The sequence below is a fragment of the Ranitomeya imitator genome, chromosome 1 (genome assembly GCF_032444005.1).
Source record: "Ranitomeya imitator isolate aRanImi1 chromosome 1, aRanImi1.pri, whole genome shotgun sequence".
Taxonomy (NCBI): Eukaryota; Metazoa; Chordata; class Amphibia; order Anura; family Dendrobatidae; genus Ranitomeya; species Ranitomeya imitator.
This window is the reverse complement of record NC_091282.1, coordinates 780,790,230-780,817,255: the sequence shown is the minus strand read 5'-3', so window position 1 is coordinate 780,817,255 and position 27,026 is coordinate 780,790,230. Positions and strand designations below refer to the sequence as shown.

The window sequence follows — 27,026 nt, the reverse complement described above, 5'->3', positions numbered from 1 at the left end:
ACCTCTTTCAGTCTGATAACTCCACCCCTGCTGTTATACCTGTCTGATAAGCCCACCCATGCTGTTATACCTGTCTGATAAGCCCCACCCCTGATGTGTTAGACATGTCTGATAAGCCCCACCACTGCGGTGTTAGACCTGTCTGATAAGCCCCATCACTGCTGTGTTAGATCTGTCTGATAGCCCCACCAATACTGTGTTAAACCTCTTCTGGTCTGATTACCCTAACCCAGCAGTGTTAAACCTGTCTGATAAGCCCTTCCCCTACTGTTAAACCTTCTTTTTGTCTTATAAGCCCCACACCTGCTGTTTTAACCCCTGATAAGCCCCATTCCTGCCGTGTTAAACCTCTTCCTGCCTGGTAACCCCATCCCTGCTGTATTAACATTTTTCTTGCCTGGTAAGCCTCACCCCTGCTATGTTAAACTTCTTCGGGCCTGACAATCGCTACCCCGGCTTTGTGAGCCCCTCCTATGCTGTGACACGTTTTCCTTGTAGTCTTATCTCCCTGACATTTTTAGGCTTGGACCCTGTTTTAGGGTTTTGTCAGATTCTTCCACAGATCCCCAAATCCTCATTCGCTGTATTATCAGATCTGGCTCAGGCCAGTGGAGAAAAGGCAGACGATGACTTTCTGGGGCTGGGCGCTCTCCAGGTGTCTCTAGAGTTTCCCAAATTACTCTCGGCTCTTGGAGAGTTTAGCGCTCTTTAGACTGACACACGGCTGCTTGTTTTGGCTGCAGCAGTGCTTTCAGTGTAGAAAAAAAAATATCTGCAGTTATGACTGAACCAAAAGCAAACTTTATATATTTTTAGTATGTGTATAGGCAGTGCAATCTGCAAATCACCAAAGCTTTCACCCCTCACATACCTGCAGTGGAAAGATAGTAGTTGCCTAGATGCTGAGTAGGGAGTGCTACTGCATTGATGCAGAGGTGATGGACGGTATTGTATGTGCTATAAATGACCAGCCAAGATCTAGAACACCCTCTATTATATGAAATCTTAATGTTGGTGCACAAAGTAGGCGATGAGCAATGCTAGAATAGTATAACTGCTACCTGTGAGCTTTTCTGGGAGGGTTGTGCACTGCATTTGATCTATTGGCTGATTTCCCCTAGTGAGGATGCTGCAGCCCTCTGAGGCATTGGTTTATTTGTGGTCAGATTGGGAGATCTTCTATTTCTACACTTGTTTGCAGTGAGTAAATGTTATTATAGGGACTATGCTGCCATAATAAAGCCGCAGGGCCATTGTAAAGGAACGTGACTCTGCCTGCTGCCCTCTTCTGGCCATGAGGTGAGAAAAGAAAGCTAGAAAAAAGAAGGGAAAGAGTAATGCAGCCATTGGCCCATTCCCAGATGTCTGTATATTTTCACACATAGGATTGTATTATGGCGGTCGCCGCCAGTCACTTAAGACTATGAAAGACGCTTTTAGCGTCATTAAGAAAGCAAATGACTTCACCTTGAAAACATCTATTCCCTGGAAACTGCCCCTTCCCTTTCTGTGGGATTCGCATGGGACTGCAGACAGCCAGAATATTTTCAGAATGTGTTGAACGCCGGAGTTTGAGATCTGATTTTCGCTTGTTGCACAAGAATCGCAATTTGCTGTTGCGACATCGATTGGCAGGAAAGCGGCGAATTACCGGAAACGCCATGTAATGAGTTGTTTTGACTGATTCTGTTTTAACATCTGGGTAACAGATCAGAACAAGACGACTGAGCACCGTGGGTCCAGCTAAACTGTCCTGCTGTCAGGTCATACTTGCCTGCCCTCCACAAAGGCATTGTGGGAGCTCAGAAGACTGTGGCGACAGGCCGCAGATCACATGCCTGTCGGTGGCGGCTGGATAAACTGCAACTCTGGCTGTGAATGATGCTAGAAATCTAATGAAAGTAATCAATTTATCTGTGATTAATTAAAGGGATTGTCCATGACATGGCTGATTTGTACCCAGAGCAGCACCACTCCTGATAGTAGCTGAAGGCACTGCTATAGCAGCGGCCCAATCTAATATATGGGAGAAGCATAGTCTCGCCTAGTGGAGCAGAAAGACCCCCTCATCCTGTGTCATGTGGATATTTTCTCTTTGCAGATATTGATGAATGTGTGAGCGACTCCCATCACTGTAACCCCACCCAGGTGTGTATCAACACAGAGGGCGGCTACACCTGCTCCTGCACGGAGGGATACTGGCTACTGGAGGGGCAATGTCTGGGTGAGTTCATTTTTTTCCTTTAATCCTAGAAATAAAGTATTTTATTACAGTCGTAACCAATTAATCCCACTCGAGTAAGACACAGCAGATTTGTTAAAAGGCGCGACGCACATGTGACAATTAATTTGAAGCATTTTTTGGCCTGCATGAGACATCTTCACCAGTTATTAGTTGGTGTAGGTTTCTGCTATGAAGAACACCGGATTTCAGCACAAATTATATTAACTCTGGGTGTTGACAAAGCTCCATCTACTTTTAAGAACAGTGATATACCGACAAACTAAAAAGTTGCAACAGTTTTCTCAAATATGACTTTGGTAAAAATGTATGTGCATTCAATAATAAAACCCTGTATATTCGGTGTTTGTGATTTTCATTATTTGATGGCATTTTTTAGCCGGCCTTGTTGTCCGTCTGCTGATTGTTGCAAACAATGTGCTCCAATCAGCTCTGTATATAGGCGATCAGCTTGTTTTTAACCTTTCCAGAGGAGCTATAGAGAGTGGACAGTGACATCTTTGTTCAAATTCTGTTTCATGAAATTGCAATAACTGAGTTTGCAATACCACACTTAACCTGAGGACAGGTGTGGCGCTGTTTTTTCCCAATTCAATCCCCTTTAAGGGGAGAAATGGGTATAACTAATGTTATGTTAAGCAGACCATATGCGGAAACCTGGCAGCGGACACAAATTTAACAATCTGTGTAACGTCCATGGATACTTCTGGTTCATGGAGTGTGTAAAGATTTGCAGGTGTCTCCTCCTCGGCTGCTTCTACTTCAAGATACTTAGGGCCAATTGGATTTTAAGCAGTAACCGCGACTTTCATCTGGATTCAGAGTCTTCACAGACCACATAAATGCGATTTACTGCTTGTTTATTCTCGGCTTCAGATGAAAAAGAATTTTGTTTTAGTCTCTTTGAAGATAATGGGATGAATTCTGGGCTGTGGGGGTCACATCTGGACCCTCCAGGTAGGGGGCGGTAGGATGGAACAAGGGTCTGTGCTACGCCTATGCCCTGCAGAAGTGATGGGTCACTATGGAGGGACAGCAGCATAATGCAGAATCCTAATAATCATTAATTATGTTTTTGAAAGTTTTTACCCTTTTTTTAATAACAGCTTTGAAAATGAAAGGAGAGGTAAGATGTGTCAGATTTATTACTGAAGTACAGTATTTCTCTTACCCCCATGACGGCACCACGGAGAGAGGGATCCGCCCTCAGGGACAGGAAACCCACAGGTTAAAAAGGCGGGACCTCTCCTCCACCTCAGTTCGGTCTCCTGTCCCTGACGGGGAACCCACTGCTTGCCTCAACGCAGGATACCGGGGACCATCGGGCCGAATTCAGGCAGCGGGGGACCCTGCCGCGGTCATAGATGTATATTCTCCCCGAAGGCACATTCCGGGGCCGGTGGGTCCTGTGTGGCATGTGCGGGGAGGAGGCAGTGAAGAGGATCAAGTCGGCCTCTTCCTCTGTTCTTCTACGAGACCGGTAATGGGTAGCGGCAGCTACCTGGGGTTACACCGCCGGTCTGGAGCTCAGGAGGAAGGTGGCGGCGGTCACCGATGGGAAATACTGGCATGGTGAAGCAGAGGCTGCTGCGATCCCCTCCGTCCCTCCTAGAAGCCGGTAACAGTAATGCGCGCGCGAGGTCCGCATCTTACTGCGCAGGCGCAGGGGGTCACTTCCGGGGCGGCACAGGGTATCTCTGGGTAGACCGGATGTTGCCTTGCGCCGCACACCGGAGATAAAAACAGCGGAGGGACTGAACACCGCTGCTCAAATCGTGCCACTATGAGTGGAAAAGAGCAGTCGGTGGAGGATACTCCGCAATCCCAGCTGGGAGAAGACCCGCAGGAGCGCCGTCACCCGCAGAAAAAACAAAAGCAGGACCAAACTTATACAGCGCCGCAGCTCAGGATCCCAGCACAGCAGAGGCTCTAGTGGATCCAGGAGGAAAACAACGGTTCAAATGGAGGAGGCACCCCCAAGACCAGAACCGGTATCTTCTAAATAGGGGTTTATTGTTTTCTTAGGGGAGGAAATGCCAGACGAAATCAAAACATAGTGTGCCTGCTCTGCTCGGCAGATCTACCAACTGCATGGGCAAAAAAGCTCTGTGCCTTATGCATAGAGAACACCATAAATGAAGAGACCCCAAGATTCGCGTCTGAGCTAAAAGGTCTAATTAAATCCCAAGTTGAAGAAGCACTAAAGGGTGTAAAAAGCCATAAGAGGAAACGAAGAAATAAATCCCCAGGTTACAGCTCCAGCGAGGAAGATAGTGTACATTATAGCTCAGAGAGCTCGGTATCTTCATCGTCATCATCCTCCGCATCCTCAGAAGGCGGCCGCAACTGTTTTCCAATTGAAGAAACAGATGTGTTTGTTAAAATGGTTAGAACAACCATGGGTCTGGCAGACACTCGCGCTAAAAAAAACGCAGAAGACCTTATGTTTAGTGGCCTAGTACAAAAGAAACATAGGGTGTTTCCGTTAAATGAAAAAATTCAGGCCCTAATAAAAAAGGAATGGAAGAGGCCAGATAAAAAAGTCCTGTTGACCCCTAATTGGAAATATCCGTTTGATGACCCAGCTTGTGCTTCATGGGGGAAAGCACCAAAATTGGATGTCGCTATTGCAAAGGCTTCCAAAAAATTTGCTTTACCCTTTGAGGATATGGGAACCCTCAAGGATCCTATGGATAAAAGGGCGGATAGGTTAAAACCCGGGATAGCCGCTACATGCACAGCCAGAGCTTTAATGGTCTGGCTGGATCATTTGGAAACACAATTAAAAAACAAAACAGCAAGAGAGTCTATATTGGACTCCGTATCAGTCATGAGGGGAGCTGCGGGATATTTAGCTGACGCTTCCATAGACTTAGTAAGGCTGACAGCGAGATCAGCTTCATTCTCAAATGCGGCCAGGAGAGCACTATGGCTAAAGAGTTGGCCAGGTGACTTGCAAACAAAGGCAAAACTTTGTTCCATTTACCATGTGAAGGGGAATTTTTGTTTGGGCCTACCCTGGATAATATTCTCGAGAAAGCCGCAGATAAGAAAAAAGCTTTTCCAGGATTTCCCAACCAATCCTATAGGCGGCCCTTTCGAGGGAAGAAGTTTATGCGAAGACGCCCCTCAAAAAATCTAAAAGATGGATGGGAAGATAAAAAATTTAGAAGGGGAGGCTTCATGTTCAACAAGCCAGATAATAAAAAACAGCCACAATGAAGGTGCGCCCCAGGTAGGAGGGACACTGACATACTTTCTCCAAGCCTGGGAAAAAATATCAGGGAGCAACTGGACTTTGACCATAATAGCGATGGGCCTGAAGCTGAAATTTCATACAAGGCCACACCATCAATTCGTTATAACACCACAAAGGAAATCCGAGACCAAACAGCTGAGCATCCAGAAAGAAGTCCACAACTTCCTAACAAAGAATGTCCTTCAGGAAGTCCCCCAACAAGAGGAAGCAACAGGTTTCTACTTTTCTACTCTCCCCTTTTTCTTCGGACGAAGCCGGACGGGACTTTCAGAGTAATAATAAACCTGAAGAGGTTGAACAAATACCTAGTGACCGAAAGTTTCAAGATGGAAACAATAAAGTCATGTGTCAGAACCCTTCATCCATCTTGTTTCATGACTGTCATAGACTTGAAAGACGCATACTACCATGTGCCGATCCATCCAGATTTTCAAAAATATCTCAGGGTGGCAGTAATGATGCATGGAGAGCTGAAACATTATCAATACAGAGCGCTTCCGTTCGGGCCTTGCCGTAGCCACGAGGGTATTTACAAAACTAATGGCCCACATAAGGGAGCAAGATGTATTGATTGTCCCTTATCTGGACGACCTCCTAGTGATGGGCAGATCTTCTCTCCATTGCAGTCAGCAGCTAGACAAAGTGATGGCAGCCCTATCAAATCTGGGGTGGTTATTGAATCTGGAAAAATCCAGAATTATCCCAACTCAAATACAACAATACTTGGGGATAATAATAGATTCAATAAAACAAGAATGTCGTCTTCCAGAAGTGAAAGTGTCCAACATGATAAAACTAGTGGACAATTTAAGACATTCCCCAGTTGTTACTTTGAGGAAAGCACTGTCCATACTAGGGTCAATGACAGTCTGCATTCCGGCGGTCCAATGGGCTCAGGGTCATTCCAGAGATCTCCAGTGGGAAATATTGGAAGCAGAATGCCGCTCAAGGGGAGATTTAGAGAAGCGATTAAAAATATCTTCACAAACAATAGCTTCTTTAGTTTGGTGGACAGACCCGGCCAATCTCACAAAAGGAGTACCATGGGTATGGCCAGTTTCAATCACCCTGACCTCGGATGCAAGCCCATGGGGTTGGGGGGCTCACCTAAAAGGTCAAGTGGCTCAAGGTCCATGATTAGGGGAAGAAAAACTCCTCACTTCAAATATGAAAGAGCTGTTAGCTGTAAAGTATGCCCTCAACCACTTTCTAACCTCCCTCCATTCCCATCACGTGAGAGTCCTGACGGACAACAGGGTAGTAGTGGCGTATTTGAATCATCAGGGGGGAACAAGGTCACAACCTCTGATGAAAGTGATGAAATCTATTCTGTCACAAGTAGAAGCCAACCTGCTATCCCTGACAGCCCTTCACATAAAAGGGACAGAAAATCACAAGGCAGATTTTTTTAGCAGAACACAACTAAAGCAGGGAGAATGGGAGTTAAACCAGGAGATATTCAATCTCATAGTAGATCGTTGGGGAACCCCGGATATAGATCTGTTCGCGAAAAGTCAAAACCGGAAAACTCAGGCATTCTGCTCAATAAATCCACGGGGGAATCCAGTCACCCTAAACGCCTTTCTAATTCCCTGGAATTTCCAACTGGCTTACACCTTTCCTCCATTAGCTCTAGTTCCACTAGTTCTGAAAAGGATCAGGGAGGACAGAGCAAGAGTGATAATGATAACCCCGTTTTGGCCAAAAAGAACATGGTTCCCTTGGCTGCGTCTAATGTCCATATCAGAGCCTTGGGTCCTCCCAGATATCCCAAATCTCCTGTACCAGGGACCAATAAACATCTACAAATAAAAAATTTGCACATGACAGCATGGAATTTGAGAGGGAACTTTTAACAGAGGGGGTTCTCTCCAAATCTAGTTTCAACACTATTGGCCAGTGGAAAGCCGGTAACTACGAGAGCATATGGCAAAGTCTGGAAAAAATTCCTCTCTAGTTCAGGTGTCAGCTTATCAGAGGAGATCCCAATTCAGGAAATTCTGGAATTCCTCCAAAAAGGGCTAGAAAAAGGCTTGGCAACTAGTACCCTAAAAGTTCAAATTGCAGCATTAAGGGCCCTTTAAAACCACGACCTGGCAGGGAATCACTGGGTAAAAAGGTTCATTAAGGCTTCATCCAGATCTAGACCCGTCATACACCACACCTCTCCTCGTTGGGATCTGAATCTGGTGCTTTCAGCACTAACTAAGGCGCCTTTTGAACCCTTATCGCAAGTAACCCCTAAAGATAATCTCCCTGAAAACTTGTCTGCTGGTAGCACTGACCTCAGCCCGCAGGATCAGTGACTTACAGGCTTTATCAGCCTTCCCACCTTTAACCCAGATATTAGAAGACAGAGTAGTCCTCCGAACCGATCCAGCCTACCGTCCTAAAGTGGCGTCAAAATTTAATAGAAACCAAGAAATATCCTTACCATCCTTTTGCCCAAATCCCAAAAATGAAAAAGAAAGGACACTGCACACTCTAGATGTGAAAATGTGTTTGACCCATTATATATCAGCCACGAGGGAGTGTAGGAAAGGGAGGGCTCTGTTTGTCTGTTTTCAGGAGCCAAACAAGGGGCAGAAAGCATCAAAAGCCACGTTGGCAAGATGGGTAAGGGATGCCATCACCCTGTCGTACACCTCATCTGAGGAAGCGGTTCCAGACACAATTAAGGCTCACTCGACCAGATCGGTGGCAACTTCTTGGGCAGAGCGAGCTGCAGCATCTATTGACCAGATATGTAGAGCAGCCACTTGGTCTTCACCTTCTACATTTTTCAAGCACTACCAACTTGACCTATCTTCCTCTTCAGACTTAACCTTCGGTAGAAGGGTTCTGGAGGCAGTAATCCCACTGTTCTGTCCTCACTAGCTGAGGCAGGCTCATACGTAGCTATACAGTCAGCTAAACCGCTATACCGGGGTCCAATAAGGAGACTGTGTTTGAGTCTGTGCTTTATTAAACGTAGTGGTATATTGATGCGGTGAAACTGTGAACAATGATATACATAGAATCAGTGCATGGCATAGAACAGATACATAATACACATGATATACATTATGCATAACATTTAGAAAGCTAGTGACTAAACTGGGAGTACAACTGGTTAAACTAAGCTAATATAGAGCAGGAATATCTATAGGAAGCATAAAGACATACCGGCAATGCAATCGCAAGGGGGATGAAGTGAAGCGTCTTTCCTTGAAGGCAAACTGAAGAAAGTGAAAGGAAAAATGGAGGGAAATGGAGGCTGAGCTACCATAATGCATTGCAAAGGAGGAGGAGAATCAGACATGGATAATACAAAAACAAGATTGAACTGCCAACATAACTCTGGCCGCTAGAGGGAGCCAAAGCATCACAGATGAATAAAGGCATGAATATATCAATACTGTATACTGAGGAAACTGCAATTATGCAAGCAAATAATCAGGGTAACAATATTAGATGGCGGAGACAGAACACTCCCCGTCTGGCATCAACGGATGTCACTACTCCTTTCTTCCGAAGGCAACAATAGGACCAGTTCAGATACCGGTCTGGAAAATGTCTTAGGTTCATTCCCTTTGGTCATCCTTAGCTCAACTTTGCGGACGTTGCCGTCCTTGCTCGGGAACGTTGCGGTAACTAGACCAAGTGGCCACTGGTTCCGGTGAATCTGACAGTCTTTCACCAGAACAAGGTCACCTATGTTCAGATTAGGTTTAGCAGATTGCCACTTCGTACGTGGCTGCAGGGTAGACAAATATTGCTTGCGCCACCTGTCCCAGAAAGTATTTGCAAGACTTTGTACCTGTCTCCATTGTAGAGGTCCTTAGCGTCGAATCCTCCTGGAGGGGTACTGGACAGTCCTGTTTTCTGGGTAAGTATAAGAGGGAATTTCTCCACAAACTCCATCTCAGCTTCTTTGAGTCGGCCTCCTACCCTCAGCAGGCCGCTGTTGTCGATGAATGGGTCGAGTTTTCTCAATACGCTGCTCGCTGGTATTGGAGCTTTGTTAGTAAGACATTGGATTTCTGCAAAGTAGGTTTCTCTTTGAACAGTGAGGATGATGTGATTTCTAGAGAACTCTAAGTCGGAGGTAACGTAGGTATTTTTACAAAGATGCCAACCTTTACATTTTTCTGTGCCACAAGTTCTGGTAGCCATGAATGAGCGAGTTATATGAGTCAGGCAGGTAATGGCTCGAGTAAGTGACTTCCAACTTGAGAATCTGTCGAACCTGCAAGATCCAAGCTGGATAACAGAGGTCATTGTATGTAGTGTAGACACCTGAGGGCGGATTTCAGCATCTGAGTCCTCTCCTACAAGTTCGAAGGTGTCTGGAAAACATTCCTCAATGTACAATAGTTTTGGTCCAGAGAGCCACGTTGTGCTTCCTAGTCGACTTGCGTCAACTGCTCTAGTTGCATGATCTGTGGGATTCTGGTCTGTGGGTATGTAATGCCACTGCTGTGGGTGAACTGATCTCCTGATTCATAGCACTCTGTTATTGACATAAACGTAGAATCGCCTGGTTTCGTTGTGGATATATCCCAGGACTACTTTGCTGTCTGAGTAGAACTTGGCCTGTGTCAGGTCAATATCCATTTCGGATGCGATGAACTCCGCTAACTCAACGGCTAAGACTGCGGCACAAAGCTCTAACCTGGGTATAGTGTGCTCTGGCTGTGGTGCGAGTTTGGCCTTTCCCATGACGAAACCAATGTGGCACTGACATTTGGAGTCTACAGTTTTGAGGTAGGCAACAGCGGCAATTGCTTTGACAGAAGCATCTGCAAATACGTACAGTCTTTGGCTCTGTATCTCAGTAGATGGCACAGGGGTGTATGGTCTTGGCATATGCAAGTTGGAGAGTGCCGCTAACGAGTTCTTCCACTCTTCCCACTGGATCCTCTTATCAGGTGGCAGAGGTGCATCCCAGTCAGATGTTTCCCTAGTTAAGTCTCTTAGTAGGGCCTTGCCTTGTATAGTAACAGGAGCTGCGAAACCCAAGGGGTCGTACAGACTGTTGATGGTAGACAGGACGCCTCTATGTGTGAAAGGCCTTTCTTCCTGGCTGACCTGAAAGGTGAAAGTGTCTGATTGTAGATTCCAGAGAAGCCCGAGGCTGCGTTGCATTGGTGCGGGGTCTGACCCCAGGTCCAGGTCTCTGAGACCATTACATAGGTCCTGAGAAGGGAACGCTTCCATGAGTTCTTGGCTGTTTGAGGCTATTTTATGAAGCCTAAGGTTCGAGCAGGCAAGCATGTCCTGAGCTCTCCTGAGAAGACTGATGGCAGTCTCATTTGAAGGCATGGCTTTTAGACAATCGTCGACATAAAAGTCCTTTTCTATGAATTGTCTGACATCTGCTCCGTATTCTGCTTCTCCTTCCTGAGCTGACCTTTTGAGTCCGTAAATGGCGACTGCAGATGAAGGACTGTTGCCAAAGATGTGCACTCTCATGCGATACTCTGTGACTTCTTTAGTAGGATCATTGTCTCTGTACCAGAAGAATCTTAGGAAGTTCCTGTCTCTCTCTCTCACAAGGAAACAATGGAACATTTGCTGGATGTCAGCGATGAAGGCAATGGAATCCTTACGGAAGCGCATAAGTACACCCAGTAGTTTGTTATTGAGGTCTGGTCCTGTCAGCAGAACGTCATTCAGGGAGACATCATTAAATTTAGCACTGGAATCAAACACGACTCTGATCTGGCCTGGTTTCTTAGGGTGGTATACTCCGAACATGGGTAGGAACCAGCATTCTTCAGAGTCTTTGAGAGTGGGAGCTAGTTCTGCGTTACGGTTTTCAAAAATCTTTGACATGAAGGAGAAAAAGTGATCTTTCATCTCTGGTTTCTTTTGCAGATTACGAATGAGAGAGGAGAAACGTTGTAATGCCTGATTTCTGTTGTTCGGTAGACGTGGTCTGTGGGTTTTGAAGGGAAGAGGTGCGACCCAGCTGTTGGTCTCATCTTTAACGAGTCCCTTGTCCATTACCTCTAAGAACAACTTGTCCTCTACCGACATTGCCACTTGGTTGTCCTGCTTAGTTCTCTGGAAGACTGTGCCCCCTAACTGATCCTCATAGCTTCCCGACACTATACTGCTGTCGTGAGTAAAGTCTATTAAATGATCAGGTAGTTGGATGCTGTGTGGCAGTTCCCTGACATGGAACTCATTGTTACAAGGTTGAAACAGAGATGGACGTCTTTTCTCCAATGTATTTGTCAGCATGCTTGTCACAGAAGATGGGGCGTGCATGCGTCCCAAGCATACGTTGCCAATTATGACCCATCCTAGGTCTAGCCTTTGGGCATAGGGAGCATTGTGGAGTCCGTTGATATGACGTCTCACTTTATGAACCTGTAGGATATCTCTCCCCAACAGCAGAATTATGTGGGCCTGATGGTCGAGTTCCGGTATGAGGTGTGCTATTTGTTTTAAGTGAGCGTGATGGATTGCTACATCTGGCGTAGGGATTTCAGATCTGTTGTCTGGGATCTGGTTACATTCGATGATCGTAGGTAGTGGTAGGCAGAATTGTCCGTCTAAAGACTCGATCTGGTAGTCAGTAGCTTTCCTGCCTGCTGTTGTCACAGTACCTGCACACGTCTTTAAGGAGTAGGGAGTGCTTGGCCCTTTGATGTTGAATAGGTCAAAGAACGTTGATCTAGCCAAGGATCGATTACTTTGGTCATCTAAGATAGCATACAGTCTTACAGCTTGGTCTCTATGGCCCTTCGGGTATACTTTGACGAGGCATATTTTTGAACAGGACCTACTGTCTATTGTCCCTTTGCAGACCTCGGTGCATTGTGAAGTGATCTCTGGCGTAGCTGTATCAGTGTTCCTTTCCTCCCCGCCATGCTCACTGTCAGCTGGCGTGTTTTGTGTACTCCATGGAGCTGGGCCAGGGTGTAGAGCGGTGTTATGATCTGTGGTGCCACATTCTGTGCATTTTACACGGACCTTGCAATCCTTGGCGAGATGAGCTGTGGACGAGCAGCACTTGTAGCAGATACCGTTTTCTTTCAGGAAGCTTCTGCGATCTGGCATAGATTTTCCTCTGAAGGCTCTGCATTTCAGGAGAGGATGAGGCTTCTGATGAAGTGGGCACTGCTTGTCAGGGTCCTGCACCTTTGTCTCTGATTGGGAGCAGCCAGCAGACCTGTAATTAGAACCTGGAGAAGAAACATAAGTCTTGTGTACTTCCACAGATGTTCTGCGTGGATTTGCAGGTGGTGACGGTGTGGCATATGGTATTGCAAAGTCAAAGCTGGGATCATTTCTAATTCTTGCTTGTTGGTGTATGAAGTCAACAAAAACGGAGAAGGGAGGGAATGGAACGCTGTGTTTGTATTTGTACGTGGAACCATGTGTGAGCCACCTCTCCTGTAGATTGTAGGGCAACTTCTGGACTATAGGGTTAACACCTCTGGCTGTGTCGAGAAATGCAAGTCCCTGTAGGTCGTCCTCGTGTTTGGCAACTTGGACTTCCTTCAGCAGGTCGCTTAGCTCTCTAAGTTTCTGGAGACCTTTGTTAGATATTTTAGGAAAGTCATCGATTCTTTTGAACAAGGCTCTTTCTATTACCTCTGCTGAGCCGTAACACTCATCCAGCCTTTTCCAGATCTCTTTGAGGCCAGTCTCAGGGCGGTTTATATTAATGTCTCTGATCCTTACTGCGTGTTTGACTGACTCTTCTCCCAGGTATTTGACTAACAGGTCTATCTCTTCCCTGTGTTGTAGCCCCAAGTCTCTAATGACATTTTGGAAGGAAGCTTTCCAAGCTCTGTAACCTTCAGCTCGGTCAGTGAATTTCATGAGTCCCTTGGCAACCAGTTCACGTCGTGTGAAGAACTTGGCAAATTCTGTCGTGAACCGGTTGTCAGCAGAGTATACTGGTGATGGGTCGCCCTGATAGTGATGTGAGGTGCGTTCGTACCTGTTAGTGTCCTCATGGTGGCGCCAGCCGGTGTCGTATTGCTTCGGCCTGATGTACGGTGCGTCAGCAGGGTGATCCACGTTGGTTACCTGATGAGGGGCAAGGTAGTCATTAGCAGAGTTGTTTTGCCTCACATTTTCGAGTTTGTTTCTGTCCTGAGCCTCGTGACGACTCTCGCTCACTTCGCTGGAGGTGTCGTATTCTGGTTTTGGTACTGGTTCAGGGTTATAGTTTGGATCAGGAAGGTCATTAACATACTGAGATGTGCGTTGTGGTGAGTCTTGCAGTGGAAACTCCAGACTCGACGTACTGCTTTGGCTATGCAGCTTGGGATTTTGCGCGGCTTCTAGCGATTCTGCTTCGGCGAGGGCTGCGGCAGCTTCCCTTTTTGCTGCTAGGCTTTCTAAGGCGGCATCCACACGTGCCTTCTCTAACTGCGACCTTCTCTTTCGATCGGCTCTCTCTAAGCGTGACCTTCTCTCTTGATCGGCTCTCTCTTCATCTATGCGTGCTTTTTCTAATTTAAGTTGCATCTCTTGGTCAGCAAAGCTCGCTCGTATTTTGGCAGCTTCAGCATTTGCGCGGGCAATGGCGACAGCGCTGCTGATGGATGTTGTCTTTGAGGAGACGGAAGTAACAGATCTTGTCCTATGCGATTTGTGAGACATGGTGTCTTGGGAAAGTGCTTGGCTGTGCAGAGATTGCTGTAGCTGTATTTAGTCTCTGAGTAGCCGGTGACTTGAATCCCACTAGTTGGATGGCTGCCGTTTCACTGTTCTGTCCTCACTAGCTGAGGCAGGCTCATACGTAGCTATACAGTCAGCTAAACCGCTATACCGGGGTCCAATAAGGAGACTGTGTTTGAGTCTGTGCTTTATTAAACGTAGTGGTATATTGATGCGGTGAAACTGTGAACAATGATATACATAGAATCAGTGCATGGCATAGAACAGATACATAATACACATGATATACATTATGCATAACATTTAGAAAGCTAGTGACTAAACTGGGAGTACAACTGGTTAAACTAAGCTAATATAGAGCAGGAATATCTATAGGAAGCATAAAGACATACCGGCAATGCAATCGCAAGGGGGATGAAGTGAAGCGTCTTTCCTTGAAGGCAAACTGAAGAAAGTGAAAGGAAAAATGGAGGGAAATGGAGGCTGAGCTACCATAATGCATTGCAAAGGAGGAGGAGAATCAGACATGGATAATACAAAAACAAGATTGAACTGCCAACATAACTCTGGCCGCTAGAGGGAGCCAAAGCATCACAGATGAATAAAGGCATGAATATATCAATACTGTATACTGAGGAAACTGCAATTATGCAAGCAAATAATCAGGGTAACAATATTAGATGGCGGAGACAGAACACCCACCCTAAATATATTCTATGAAATTCTCTCCGTGGTGCCGTCATGGGGGTAAGAGAATATCGTAGTTACTCACCGATAACGGTATTTCTCTGATCCCATGACGGCACCTGTATATTCCCTCCCTTTCATATAAAATACATATATATGTATATGATGATTTCTTTTTAACCTGTGGGTTTCCTGTCCCTGAGGGCGGATCCCTCTCTCCGTGGTGCCGTCAGGAGATCAGAGAAATACCGTTATCGGTGAGTAACTACAATATTTTGGGGCACAAAATTTTCTGTGTAAAGAACTGCTACTTTGTGGCACTAACCAATATTACCCCGGACAGTACAGTGAGCGCCCTGGAGTCATATGGCGGCACGTGTTTTGCCTGTCCCCATTATTTTATATGCTCTTTCCAGGGGGTGGAACTTTTTCTTTGCTCTGTCGCCCCTTGCAGAGTGAAGCAAGCACTGAACACTCGCTCCTTATAGTGTCTTCTGCATTTAGACTGTGGGAAGATGTCGCTGCCAATTATAAGAGGAACAGCTGTAATAATACAGGATCTCCATCTCCAGAGATTACTTCCTCATATAATGTTCGAGATTCATCTCTGAACCTGCACTTTGGTCCTAAACTCCTGCACAGATCATCATTGTTCTCCTATTTACCTAGTTGTAACATATGGCAGAGCGTGGTACAAAGAATGGAGCGGTCACATCCCATAAACTGCAGTCTAAAACATTAAAGGGGTTTCCAGTCAAGTTTTATTTATATGTGGATTTATCTCCGTATTGTTAGTGTTCTGTGATTTTGACTGCTTACTGTTTCAACCCTTCACTAGCTCCATGACCTCTGCTTGCTGTAAATGAATAAGATAATTATTTTATCCATTCAGAGGCAGTAATCCTGTAGAAAGCCCGTCATGCTTTTTGCTGAGAAGCGGATACAATTCCATCCAGTGTAGACAATGCTCTGTGAGTGAAAAAGATCAGCCATTACAATTTGCCGATTGGCAACTGATCGCTAACTAAAGACCATTAAAATATAACTTTTAATTATTTTTATAAATGAAAAAGAATTAAAATTTGCATAGGTCAGTGTGTATAGTAGGAGGGGGGTGGAGGGGTAAGGCACCTTCTCTCACACTAAGGGTATGTGCACACGATGCAGATTTAGTGCAGAACTGCAGCAGATTTTTCTGCAGCAGAAACGCTGCAGAACTGCACTGTGATCACAGTACAATGTAAATCAATGTGAAAAAAAAAAAAGCTGTGCACATGGTGCAGAAAAATCTGCGCAGAAACGCTGCAGATTTCAAAGAAGTGCCTGTCACTTCTTTTGTGCAGTTCTGCAGCGTTTCTGCACCCCTCCATAATAGAAATCTGCAGGTGCGTTTTTGATGCGTTTTTGATGCGTTTTTGATGCGTTTTTGATGCGTTTTTTGTGCAGATTTGTGCTCAAAAAACGCATAAAAAACGCATCAAAAACGCATAAAAAACTCACTATTCTGCTGGTGCAGTCACTGTGTACATACATTACATTACTGATCCTGAGTTACATCCTGTATTATACCCCAGAGCTGCACTCACTATTCTGCTGGTGCAGTCACTGTGTACATACATTACATTACTGATCCTGAGTTATATCCTATATTATACTCCAGAGCTGCACTCGCTATTCTTCTGGTGCAGTCACTGTGTACATACATTACATTACTGATCCTGAGTTACATCCTGTATTATACTCCAGAGCTGCACTCACTATTCTGCTGGTGCAGTCACTGTGTACATACATTACATTACTGATCCTGAGTTACATCCTGTATTATACTCAAGAGCTGCATTCACTATTCTGCTGGTGCAGTCCCTGTGTACATAATTACATTACTGATCCTGAGTTACCTCCTGTATTATACTCCAGAGCTGCACTCACTATTCTGCTGGTGCAGTCACTGTGTACATACATTACATTACTTATCCTGTATTATTGCATTTACATTTCTATAGTCTGCAGATCTGTCTCTTATCTGAGCTGCCAGATACTTTGGATTTCTTTATGCTGTTCCTTACTTTCCCCAGTAGATGGAGCACTACACCATTTATTATTACAGTCAAATCTCATTCACACTATTCTATCTGTATACTTTCTACTCCTGATTTTGGCTAACAAATTATGATGCTACTGGGTAGAAAAAAATATATACATGTGTACTATTTCATTTTTTTCTTCTACATTTTAACAGTAGCCCGGACCCTATAAGTTATTCCCCTAACAACCACTTGCCATGACTGCAGGCAGCGCAGACCCTGCGGCTTCATTTTGTCATTGCAGTTTTAATGTTCCTGCAGTCCTGAAAGAAAATAAAATTCGTTTTAACCTCTTCTGTGTATTCTATATAGCGCAGCCAGTGACTGATCTCACCAATGAGGGCTGTTTCCCCCTTGGTGACTCCTATGGGTGCCCCAGTTACAATGGAAAATTGCAAAATAAAGCGTATTCCCCAGATATCTGTAACTATTTATGCAACATTATGGGACAAAATTATCTACAAACTAGTAAAAAAAAAAAGAAAACAAAAAGGAATACATGGTAACCCACCAACTGCGCCAACTCAAACCGCCCCCCATGGCTGCCCAGATAACCTGAGGCTCTGCACATAACATGTCAAAACAACCAAAACATAATGAGCCTGTCCTAATACCTAATCTTAGTGTCCATTTACAAATTTAAGGTTTAAATACTAAAATGGAGTGGTTCACGGTCACATGATGACTATTGGTATCTGTATATTGGTATGTTGGTCAGTGTTTAATGTACCTTTACTATTAGACTTTGGGCCAGATTCATTATTGAATTTGTGCCTTTATCTATTTTTAAGGCTTTTTTTTGTTGTTGTTGCAAATTTCTTCTTTTAATTTGCCCTATTGTTACTTTTTTTTTCAACAAATTCATCTGTAATTTTTACCTCTGTTTACGATTGACGGCATTTTTGTTATATATAATCCAATTGTTTGCAGATAAATAATTGTCCTGCATGCACCGCTTAAAAGAATTTGTCACAAAAAAATAGGAACAAATATCACAAGCCAAAATTGACAAAAAAAAATGCAAATGATGAATTGGATCCTTTTTTGTCTTATTTCCTCCTCATTTATAAGATCTCTGCTTGCTTTTTAGTAAGTGGGAACATTCCTTTCCTGGTCTAATCCTGCCTGTATTTGATGTTTGTAAAAGCGTATCCAGTATAGACAACCTTCTGTGAGCTACATATCCGCTCCTCCAGACTGATACATTGTTTCAGTGCAGATACAATGTAACAGACAGGACAGGAGAACATTTGTGCTGCTGATGTGTCCAGCTCACTGATGATGGTCTGCACTGGAGACAATGTGTAGCAAACCTTCAGCTAAGAAGTATAAAGTTTCACCAACTGCAAGCAAAGAAATGGTGCAACTTTCGAATTTCACTTTTTTTCCAAGAAAATAATTAATAAATCTATGAAGAAACTCTGTCCGTCCCTGTCAGATATAATACTAGTTGTATAATACTGATACAGAAAACTGAGCCCAAGAGCTTACAATCCGTTGGAAATGCTGAGTCCGGATATTTCTTGTCTTCTTTTATAGACATAGATGAATGCCGTTATGGCTACTGCCAGCAGCTTTGTGCCAATGTGCCAGGATCATATTCTTGCACCTGTAACCCTGGATTTGTGCTGAACTCTGACAGCAGATCTTGCCAAGGTATGTGTGGCGTAGCGGTCTGCCAACCATCGTCCCTGACCCATATGATATCAGAGATTACTCTGGAGGATTGGGGTCTTGATGAGGACTACATGTGATGTGTGTCAGGGAAGCTGAGATATGGAGAGCTGTTTGCAGGGTCCGCACTCCACAGAACAGCTGTGGTCTCTCAGCCCAATATGGGCTCTGATCGGCCGAGTAGAGTCGCTGCTATTGTGGTGGAGGCTGAATGAACTTTCTTACAGACTGAGGGTCCCGCTCCCCCCTCCTCTGTCCCTTTCTGTGTCACCCTGTATATTTCACCTCCTTATATCTGATTCCAGATGTGGATGAATGCACCACAGAGAACCCGTGTGTTCAGAGCTGTGTGAACACCTATGGATCCTACCTGTGTCGCTGTGAGCCGGGTTATGAGCTGGAAGATGACGGCGTAAACTGCAGCGGTAAATACTGCACTCAGTCCTCTACAAGGGTGGAGGTCATGTCACACACACAGTACAGGCAACAACTAGCTGCAGAATCCACAGGAAAACAACTTTTTGCAACACAATGCTAAACTTGCAATCATGTTTCATTGAGAAAAAGATGCAAGCGTTTTTATTTTTCATCACTTCCAGCAGAAAACGTCTTTTTCATATAGGGTCAGTTGCAGCTGTTGCAAATCCCATGCAGTCATAGGAGAGGTATATTTCTTGTGATGCTTCTATAACGTGTTACCCCTTAATCTCTTTGTCTACCATTAAGTTCTGCTGAAATTTACAGACCTTATACAAAACTAGCTGTCGTCCTGCCCGACCTGATGTCTGTACCCCATAAGTCCAGGGCTACAAGGTGACATTCCATCTATATGTGACATTGCAATCTACTGGGACACATGTGTTGATGTTTCCAATATGTTCGATTTTCTGTCTCTGGCCCTAAGCAACTCACTCCCCCTAGACTTCAATATAAGCCACGTGGGACAATGACTTCCACACAACCTCTCTATGATTTGGCCATTTTTTTACTGCAAAGTTACATCTTTAAAATAGTAGAGCAACTTTACACAGAATTATTGTCATGCGAGACTTGTTGCTCTGTAGCCGTATCCTTAGGGGCTTTTTAAACTTTAACAAAAGTGGTCCCCAAATACTTTTATGGCTGTAAAATTAAGAACAGAGCAGGCACTCGCCCTCCACAGCTCTGCCACTGCTCTGGTCTGTGATTTTTGTCTGCAGAGGCAGAACACACAGACTAAAGCAGTGACGGAGAGCCAGTGCTGGACCTGGGGAGGGTGAATGCTGCTTTATTTTATAGCTATAAAAGCATTTGGGGATCACTTTTTGGTTTACTGACAGACTACAGGAATTGTTTCTTGCCTTATCTGGAAAGCCCCTTTAATGTAACGTCTTTTTCTGACCAGTCACTGGGTGACCCCTTTTTTTTTCAGTACCTGGGACTAATAAATCATGTTGAGTATCCAGAGATAAAGGAAGTTTATTCTCTTCTCTTTCAGATATGGACGAGTGCAGCGTGTCAGAATTTCTGTGTCAGCACGAATGTGTGAACCAGCCTGGCTCGTACTACTGCAGCTGTCCGTCTGGTTACACCTTGCTGGATGACAGCAGGACGTGTCAGGGTGGGTTTCTGGGTGCAGGGGCACTTGGCATAAAACCTCTTCTAAGGAGAACCATGAAAGGGAGTGAAAAATAATTCTACTATGTTGCTGATGTCACTTACAAATAATGCGCTGCTTGTTAAGCTATTGGGGATTATTGAGGATGTACGCTAACTGCTCGGTCCCCTTTTCCTGTGCTGGGTTCTCATAAGCTTTTAGGGGGTTTCAGTGAAGTTAATGCAGCCCATAGAAGTCTCAGAGCACGGTTATGTGTCCTCACGGTTACAGACTACAAACAATTCCTGAGAAGTCTGTAATCCAAGTAAGAGCTCGTTCAGAAGAGCGTATGTCTGTATGCGTAACATAGAGACGATTTGTATTTATATAGCGCCAACATATTCCACAGCACTTTACAATTAATCGGGGACATGTACAGACAATAGAAACAATACAATGGAACACATTTCCACAGGTACAGGAGGAGTGAGGGTCCTGCTGCTCGCAAGATACAATCTATGAGGAAATAAGGGGACACAATAGGTAGAACGTGCTTGTTATGTACAGTCCAGCCATTATTATAATAAATAAGGGGTTTCATATTAAGTTAGGTTGGTGAGATGAGGTGATAGACTTGTCTATAAACAGATGTGTTTTTGAAGCACGCTTAAAAACATGGGAGCTAGATATTAGTGAGATCGTTTGGGGTAGTGCATTCCAGAAAACTGGTGCAGCACAAGAGAAGGAGGTGCGAGGTTCGGATTATGAAGGATGTTAGTCTTGGATCAGTTGCAGAACAGAGGCCACGTGTAGCGCAATAGACAGAGATGAGGGAGGAACTACAGGATGGTGCAGAACGGTGTAGAGCTTTGTGGGTGAAAAAGATGAGTTTGTATTGTATTCGGTAGCAAATGGGTAACCAGTGTAATGACTGGCACATTGTAGAGGAGTCGATGAAGCCGCCTGATAGAAATGCGACCCTGGCTGCTGCATTCACGACGGAATGGAGAGGAGAGAGTTTGGTAAAGAGGAGAACGATCAGAAGAGAGTTGCAGTAGTTCAGACGAGAATGGATAAGAGCAACAGTAAGAGTTTTTACAGTTTGAGAAAAAATCGAATTCTGGAGATGTTTTTAAGGTGAAGGTGACACGAGTGAGTAGTGATTGGATATGTGGGAATAAAGGAACGTTTTGTGTCAAAATATGACCCCAAGATAGCGAGCGTGCTGCTTAGGAGTTATGGTTACACCACCCAAGGATATTGCAAAGTCGGGCATAGGTAGGTTAGTAAGAGGGAGGAAACACAAGTAGTTCAGTTTTTGAGAGATTCATTTTCAGATAGAGGGAGGACATGATTTAGAGACAGTGGACAGACAATCCCTGTTATTTTGTATTAAAGTAAGGGTGATGTCAGGTGAAGAGGTGTATAGTTCGGTGCCATCAGTATAGAGATGATGCTGGAAATCAAATCTGCTGATGGTTTGTCTAATAGGGGAAGTATATAAGAAGAGGAGGAGAGGACCCAGATTAATAATGGGAAGATTAGAGGAAGAAGAGCTGGCAAAAGATACTGTGAAGGTGTCAGAGATAGGAGGAGAACCAGGAGAGGGCTGTGTCCTTGAGGCCGATAGAGCAGAGCATAGTGAGGAGGAGCTGGTGATCCACAATTTCAGATATGGCAGAGATCCAGGAGAATCAGCAGGGATCAGTGAACATTGGATTTTGCTGTTAATAGATCATTAAAGACTTAAGTGAGGGCAGTTTTAGTAGAGTGTGAAGAGCGGAAACCAGATTTAACGATATCGTTAACGATATCGTTGCTTTTGGTGACGTTGCAACAATATCGTTAAGGAAATCGCTATGTGTGACAGCGACCAACGATCAGGCCCCTGCTGTGCCATCGTTGGTCGCTGAACAAAGTCCAGAACTTTATTTGGTCGCTGGATCTCCCGTGGACATCACTGGATCGGCGTGTGTGACACCGATCCAGCGATGTCTTCACTGGTAACCAGGGTAAACATCGGGTAACTAAGCGCAGGGCCGCGCTTAGTAACCCGATGTTTACCCTGGTTACCATCCTAAAAGTAAAAAAAACAAACAGTACATACTTACCTACCGCTGTCTGTCCCCGGCGCTGTACTCTGCACTCCTCCTGTACTGGCTGTGAGCGTCGGTCAGCCGGAAAGCAGAGCGGTGACGTCAGCGCTCTGCTTTCCAGCTGCTGTGCTCACAGCCAGTACAGGAGGAGTGCAGAGAAGCTGAGCGCCGGGGACAGACAGCGTTAGGTAAATATGTACTGTTTGTTTTTTTTACTTTTAGGATGGTAACCAGGGTAAACATCGGGTTACTAAGCGCGGCCCTGCGCTTAGTTACCCGATGTTTACCCTGGTTACCGGCATCGTTGGTCGCTGGAGAGCGGTCTGTGTGACAGCTCTCCAGCGACCAAACAGTGACGCTGCAGCGATCCGGATCGTTGTCGGTATAGCTGCAGCGTCGCTTAATGTGAAGGGGTCTTAAGGGGTCAACAAGAGAGTGATCTGAGAGATTAGACGGGGGTGGACCGAGCGTTCCAGGTGTTCAGATGAAGGGAAGATTGACCGGTCTGTAGTAAGCAGCACAGTTCTGGTCCACGCTGTAGTCTGTAACCATGGAGACCCACAGTTGAGCATAGAGCTGAATATCTTGAACAGTAAGTACGAGATTTATTTACTAAGTCAAGTAATTTTATATGTAAAAGAGCAGCAAAAAAATTAAGTTTTAAAACTTAACACTTCCTTTATCCCATGATTTGAAGCCAAAAATGAAAGGCCTCTAGGCCATTGGGGAACAATACCAGTTAAATATGCAGCAGATTTTGCAGAATACATTACCAGCGTTATGGAGGAGAATGGTAATCAACCAGCATTATGTTTTTGTGAATTTCACCCTTTTGCAACACACTGCGTTTCTGCAGCTAAACTTTCATGATGTGTCCCGTTAAGATGTATCCTGAGAAGAGGGGTCCAGCTCTTCCTCCCAGTTGAGTAGGGGTCTTGTGCTTTCAGACCGCTGCACCATTACTCTGTGATTTACATATAATTCCCATCTTCCAGACATAGACGAGTGTGACACGAGGAATAACAGCTGCACCGCGCAGCAGACCTGCTTCAATATCCCAGGAAGTGTTCAGTGCTTGGATCCTGTGCGCTGTGACGAGCCGTATATCCAGCTCAATGACAAGTACGTATATAGGGTACACGGGAGAGGGGAATTGGGTCCAAGCTGAAAATCCCTCATCTTACTATATTGATAACAAGCATATTAGATACACTTGACCTTTTATTTCAAAGTGCCCATCTATGGTCTGGATGCAATTCCAGTGATTGCAGCAGTTTAGACCCCTATAGCACTGATGTCAGGACTGGGGTGATCACTGTACATCTTGTATCTCCTATAGTCGGTGTATGTGTCCTGTGGAGAACCCAACCTGCCGGGACCAGCCCTTCACCATCGTCCACAGGCACATGGACATTGTGTCCAACAGCAGGGTCCCTGCAGACATCTTCCAGATGCAAGCGACCAGCCGTTATCCCGGGGTCTACTACATCTTCCAGATAAAGTCTGGTAATGAGGGCAGAGAATTCTACATGAGGGTAAGAAGAACATACAAGTATTGAAACACTAAAAAACAACATTTCTCATTTTGCTACTTTAGAGTTTTTTGCTCTTTTAGTTGGATATTTCTATGGTTAATGAAGGACAATTATCATCATTCCATCAGTTGTTACATTTTATTGACAAATATATGAAGTTTCTGTGATGTCTTATTATTCACAGCGTTGCCCCTTATTCTTCAGACTTCTGCCCTTCACCTGGCAAGTCGATATTGGCTTCTGGGCAGATCCTGACTGATGGCCGTCCGCTCTTGTCTCACGAAGGCTCGGAGTTATCACAGGTGCTGGGGTTTTGATTGACCACAGGTTCTCAGTGAGATTGGAGGAGGAGGCTTTAGTGCTGGCAGACACAGAACCCATGGCAGCGCTCGCCTTTTGTCCTCTAGACAAATTCTTCCAGACATCCCAAACAGTCTGAGGATCTTCATCAGAGAAAATGATTGTCCGGAGAAGAAAAGGTGAAGCTGCCACGAGTCCTGTGTCTGTCAGCAGTAAAGCCTCCTGAGACCGTTCATGTATGAAGGGCTTCTCATCATAGAGGGGACTATTCACAATTTTGCCAAAATTATGGCCATGAATAAGGGATGGGATATAAACCTCTTCCAAGAACAACATCTCCCATCATCCAGGAAATGTTAGTATGATGATTTCTACCCCATGATGAAGACCAGGTCACAAGGCAAAATTGAGAACGAAGTGTCTCGTGAACAAAACATAGAAATTTTGTGTCCACAGCCAGAAATTCCCCAGATCTCAATCCCATCCTCAAAAAGCCACAAGCAAAAACCCTGAAATTGTGATTACTCCGAGCTTTGATGCTGGTCAGCGGCAAGTCCTGCTTTTTGTCTACTGAGCATGCCCGTGGGACGACCTCTCATTGGAGGCCGTAGGCCACATGCTCTGGTCCTGTAGCAGCTCTGATTGGACCACTGGGAAGGTCCCGTAAAGCTGCATCTACGGTACAGACCAAAAGTTTGGACACACCTTCTCATTTAAAGATTTTTCTGTATTTTCATGACTATGAAAATTGTACATTCACACTGAAGGCATCAAAACTATGAATTAACACATGTGGAATTATATACTTAACAAAAAAAGTGTGAAACAACTGAAAATATGTCTTATATTCTAGGCTCTTCAAAGTAGCCACCTTTTGCTTTGATGACTGCGTTGCACACTCTTGGCATTCTCTTGATGAGCTTCAAGAGGTAGTCACCGGGAATGGTCTTCCAACAATCTTGAAGGAGTTCCCAGAGATGCTTAGCACTTGTTGGCCCTTTTGCCTTCACAAGAACAGGCAGCCATCAGTCAGGATCTGCCCAGAAGCATCTATCCAGCTGCTGGGCGAAGGGGAAGGAGTCTGGGGAATAAGGGGCAGCGCTGCTGGGAATACTGAGCAATCACAGAAAGTTCATGGATTTGTCAAGAAGTGTAAAAACTTTATATATATTTATAACCATAGAAACATCTGACTAAAAGTGCAAAAACACTGAAGAGGCAAAATGTGAAAACCAAAACCTTTCAGTCTCAAAACTTCTGGCGACAACTGTAGAGTAAAATAAAATTGTATAGGTTTTATTATACACCATACACCCCTAGCATGAAAATCCTATACTTCTATTATACCTAGAGAAGTATAACCCCTAACATAACCAGGCCACTGGGGATAAAAACCATAATTCAAATCAAATTTACTCTTTACTATACTACAACCCCCATCATTGCACATTCCGTACAGTAGATCTGTCATGCAGTGTAACCCGGCCCGGTGCGCTGTGTATTTTGCGCTGTTTGTGTTCTTGATGAGTTTTCCACTGCTGCACTGTGTGTACACACGGTTGTGACGTGCGCTGGGTTCATATTTATAGGCACGTTTGTCCACATCATTTATTATTGGATTTTTCCACTTTCTGAGAACTTTACTATGTACATGAAAGGCCTCATATTAGCTTATAACAACCTAGAAAATCAGTGGCCGTCGGGTCCTTGCAGTATTCATCCATGCTCTTTAACTACAACACCCAGCATGATATTAAGGAGTGTCAGGTTGGACACCACCATTCTCTATTTATTTAAGACCATCACAACTCAAAATTACTTTTTATTTCTCATTTTATCAGCAAACTGGACCCATTAGCGCCACTCTGGTGATGACGCGACCAATTAAAGGGCCCCGAGACCTGACGTTGGACCTGGAGATGGTATCTGTGAACACTGTGGTTAACTTCAGAGGCAGCTCTATCATCCGGTTGAGGATATTTGTGTCTCCGCACTCCTTCTGAGCCCGCACTTCATTGTGTAACATTATCTCCCCCCTTTCCTGATGCACAGGCCTATATCAGAAGATAATCATACACCGATAGATTGGCTCATGCCGGAGGGAAGCTTCCAAATAGTCCAGATTTCTTTTGTTTTTACAATCTCAAGTTTGTCATCAAATCATGGCAGAGCTGGAGCGATCGTTCTTCCTGATCCACTGTGGTTATTTGCTGCATTACCACAGCGCCACCTCTGTTCTGTGATGATTTAGGAGGCCCTGCGGCATCAGTATAGGGGATTTATTTAAGCAATATACATTTTGAATGTTTTTGTTTACTGGGATTAAAAAAATGGAGTTTTAATGTGTTTTGCTCTTTTTTTTGTGAGAATTTCAATTAAAATAAATGTTTTGGAAATACAGACGTGTAAGTAGCGATTCATGATGCCTGGGATCTGGAAACTGTGTAGACCAGTGCAGGAATGTCGCTGGGCTGTAAAAGTAACTGGGCACCTTAATAGGTTGGGGGAGGTGTATGCATTTAACAGACTCAATCACCGTCCCGGCGAACCTGGCACATGACCAAACCCAAATGATACCTCTGTGTCAGGTATGGACGTAAACTTATATACACAGGGAGTGGGGGAGGGGTGCAGGAAACCATCGCTGTCATGGATTTCACTATAGATTGTGCATTGCAAACGATAAATTTCACGGTAAAGTTTTGACCGCACAATTTTTTGTGCAATTTTAGGGACAAGTGCATTTCGTTTTATTAAAGTAGAGCATGCTCTGATAATGTGGTTGATTTTTTTTCCCAACAAACTTCTTTAATAATAACACCTCTAGATACAGTAGATAACACAGGATTCACCCTTCACAATAGGTGATGTCACAGCTCACCTCCTCCTCCTGTACAATGACTGATAACACCTCTACATACAGTAGATAACACAGGATCCACCATTCA

At 44.6% G+C, this 27,026-nt stretch overlaps 1 protein-coding gene across 2 annotated transcripts in view; it reads left to right on the top strand.

The window, feature by feature from the left end:
• FBLN5 (fibulin 5) overlaps nt 1–26,478 on the top strand; it is a 55,749-nt gene extending 29,271 nt beyond the window's left edge. For both annotated transcript variants that reach the window (XM_069736890.1, XM_069736883.1), the window contains exons 5-11: nt 2,102–2,224; nt 18,437–18,553; nt 18,877–18,996; nt 20,049–20,171; nt 23,239–23,365; nt 23,583–23,778; nt 25,920–26,478. In XM_069736890.1, the coding sequence (XP_069592991.1) occupies nt 2,102–2,224; nt 18,437–18,553; nt 18,877–18,996; nt 20,049–20,171; nt 23,239–23,365; nt 23,583–23,778; nt 25,920–26,081 (968 nt within the window). In that variant the 3' untranslated portion in view covers nt 26,082–26,478. The remainder of the gene's footprint in view (nt 1–2,101; nt 2,225–18,436; nt 18,554–18,876; nt 18,997–20,048; nt 20,172–23,238; nt 23,366–23,582; nt 23,779–25,919) is intronic.
• Nucleotides 26,479–27,026: the final 548 nt, after the last annotated feature.